The sequence below is a fragment of the Oryzias melastigma genome, unplaced genomic scaffold, assembly GCF_002922805.2.
Source record: "Oryzias melastigma strain HK-1 unplaced genomic scaffold, ASM292280v2 sc01575, whole genome shotgun sequence".
Taxonomy (NCBI): Eukaryota; Metazoa; Chordata; class Actinopteri; order Beloniformes; family Adrianichthyidae; genus Oryzias; species Oryzias melastigma.
Window position 1 is genome coordinate 3,352 of NW_023418157.1, and position 3,284 is coordinate 6,635.

General features: G+C 35.9%; 1 protein-coding gene across 1 annotated transcript; it reads right to left on the bottom strand.

Annotated features, from left to right (window-relative positions):
* Positions 1–2,573: 2,573 nt before the first annotated feature.
* Positions 2,574–3,278, bottom strand: LOC112138509 (heat shock 70 kDa protein cognate 1-like). Its single transcript, XM_024261056.2, has one exon. It carries the CDS (start codon positions 3,268–3,270, stop codon positions 2,935–2,937), a length of 336 nt encoding a protein of 111 aa, XP_024116824.1. The 5' UTR covers positions 3,271–3,278; the 3' UTR covers positions 2,574–2,934.
* Positions 3,279–3,284: the final 6 nt, after the last annotated feature.

A 3,284-nucleotide genomic window follows, 5' to 3' on the forward strand; every position in this document is an offset into this window, starting at 1 on the left:
TTAGTATTCCAACTAGAATCTAAGTTGTAAAATGTTTAAAATAAGAAAAGATGGGCCTAGTCCGACAGCGAGGATACTTACGCTCCTATATTCCTTACCTTTACATCCCGCGTCGTCTTTTTTTTTTTTATCACCCTCACTGCCAGACTGACCCATCTCAATAACCACGTGATCGCCGATTTCCTTATATACCCTGCCTGTGGCACATACTTGTAAACAAATGGTTTTGACTGCACAATTTTTATGGCGTTTTGGCAAACTTGAATGAAATACTATAAGTTACTTGTGAATAAATATGAAGAAAAATAAAGAAAAGGGCTTTTTTTTAACTTTACAAAGATACATTCTGAGCCGCATTGCATGCTGGGAAAAATGTCGGTTAAATCTAGCGCGCTAGCAAAGCTAAGTTAAACCTCGTTTCCATTGTGCTTTTCTCTGTGTATTCTCCATGTATCGTTTGCTTTTCAACTTAAAATTGAAAATGAAAAAAAACGAACCGTTTTTGTTTTCCGAGTTGCGCATTAAATCCATAATTCAGCACACGGAGGATAACGATGGTTCAACTTCGTTGGTCATCTCGCTTCAGACACGGGGAACAAACCGGAAGTAGTTGTATGGATTCTTATTTTGAAAAGTGTTCCTCTGCTGGCGCTATCAGTTGTATTTTGTCAAAGGGAATTATTGTTTTGTTACCGTAAAAGGAAAATCAGAGTCCCAATGCGACGAAAATACTTCAGTTCCAGCTAAGGATCAGTTATATTATTTTTTTTCTGTCATATGTCTCTGACGATCTGACTTTGCTACTTCCATAAGATAGCTATTGCTATGCTAACTCACAGAAAGAACTCGATGGAGTCTGGAAGTGTTTTGACGTGTGTGACTAGGATCATTAGGAATTTTTAAGTGTATATTTTTGTTGTAATTGCAAAATTATTGTATTAAATCTCTTCTATTTATTGAGATAAAGAGGATTTTTACCCTCTTGTAACCATCATAGTGTTTTGAATGTCATTAAAATTCATATACACACTTAAAGTGATGAACTCCAATAATATTTAATGTTGAATTGAAATGTGTGTTTTTTTTTTCTTTTTTTCCAGGTCAAGTTTCTAGAAGATAAATTCCAGAAAAGCTTTTGCCAGACGAACAGAGGGGAACTCTACGAGGGAGTACAAAGGAGACAAGTAATTTCACCACGGAATATAGCATACATACATATCACTAGGACAGATTTCTCAGATTTATGTGTTATATAATCACTAATAGAGCCTTTTCACGGTGACGTCAGACAAAATGGTGAATGGCCAAGCTGATGGCTGAACGCTGTTTGACACAATTTTACAAGAATGATAAAAGGTAACCTTACCAATTTCAACAGAAAAATGTGTAATAATTATTTTATGAATGCGCAGACAAGCTGTATTTTCATTTCCTCTCTTAGATTGTTCACAAATCAAAATACAAATTTGAATAAACCTTAAATATTGAATGTTTTATTGAAAATAATCAACCTTTCATCTGAGCAGATATTATTCTAACCTCCAGTAGGGAGGGATCAAAATGCCAAAAGCAGATTAAAATACATTCTTTCAGTCAAACACTTTGGTATTCCTCTGCCCAACATGTAACACGTTTTGTTCAAAGTATATGTTTTTCTGATGATTTTGCTTATAATTGAACCTTTATTTAAACATGTATTTTATTTTGATTATGGTCAAATATTACATGGATAAATGCAGGTATGGTAACCTCTCCCTTTCATTTGAGCAGATATTACTCTAACTGGTTCTATTTTGTCTGATGTTATTTGCATGTATTTTAAGTGCAATCAGCACAAAAACTGATAGAAATTCATGTTGGCCACATTCAATACCGTCAGCAAAGATGGACATCTCTGCTTTGTCTGTACACATTTGAATCACTTCCCAGGATAAATGTACTTGTTGTTCTACGGGATATTTTAGGGGGTAATTGTCAAAACAGGAATGGTTTGGCTCAGTGAAAACGTTAAAAGCAGCTATCGAGCCACGCAGTTTTCGCTTTCAAAATAAGAGTGGCCACATTAAAAAAAAAAGTCTGGGCGAACATCTTTCATAGCATTATGTGGATATAGTCACTTGCCTCTTTTTGGCAAGAGTCTCAATTAATTTGATCATTTTTTACATTTGTTTTCCCGAAGATCAGACACAGTTATAAGTAAAACCAAATAAAAGCGATGTTAGAACACGGCTGTACGAACAGAACCTCCTGGACCGGTGTAGCAAACATTACAATATTAATAAGTTTGACTTTAATGTCAAACACGCTCGAATTGACTGACTTTTTCTCTGTTTACAACAATTATGTGAGAACGTAAATTTTGTCAACTTTTAACTTTTGGGAAAAGATCTTCTGCAGCTTCATGTCTCAAAGCCAAAGCTGTCGCTAGCGTTAGCATTAGCATCAGCACAGATTAATAGAATAAACTCATAATTACCTTCATAATTAAACAAGCAGCATTCAGTGAAGTAGTTCTGGTTGATATGGAAAAATATGTACGATATCTATCACGATATTCAACAATAAAGCATATTTTCAGTATTCTCAGAAAAAATGTCACAGTTTACTTTTCTTACTATTTTAAATAACAGATAACTGAAAAGTCACAATTGAGAAACAAACATTTTAGTGCAGCAAAATGAATCCAATGAGAACAGATGTGGCTGATAGACAGCAGCCTTCACATTTGTTTAAAAGATCAAAAGTATTTAAACAGAATTTGTAAAAAAGAAAATACTTTTTATGAAAAACATTTTTTAAAGTGCACAACAGTTTGATATTTCTGAGTAGAAAAACACATTTTTGCACAAAAATCTGCTAGAATTACATCAATTGCTGAAGAGTTATCATAACCAAAACAATATAAACACTGGAGCTGAAGCTCAGATGTTAAAGCTAATTGTGTTTTTCTCTTTCAGAACTTAAGTCAGTGAACAGAACTTCTGTCACATTTTCTGAACGGAGAAAGAAGCTCTCGCTAGTCTCACTTTGAAAACAGGACCCGATGAGCCTCTTGGCTTCAAACACAGTGTTGCTGGGGTTCAGAGCCACCTGGTTCTTGGCCGCGTCTCCGATCAGCCTCTCCATGTCGATGAAGGCCACGTAGCTGGGGGTGGTCCTGTTGCCCTGGTTGTTGGCCATGATTTCCCCTTTTCCATGCTGGAAAACGCCCACGCAGGAGTAGGTGGTGCCCAGGTCGATGCCGATGGCCACGTTCTTTGCTGCAGACATCTTTGCTGGAGGAC

Bases quoted from the DNA above. Each gene is read 5' to 3' on its own strand.
- LOC112138509 (XM_024261056.2), bottom strand. From the start codon at position 3,270: ATGTCTGCAGCAAAGAACGTGGCCATCGGCATCGACCTGGGCACCACC.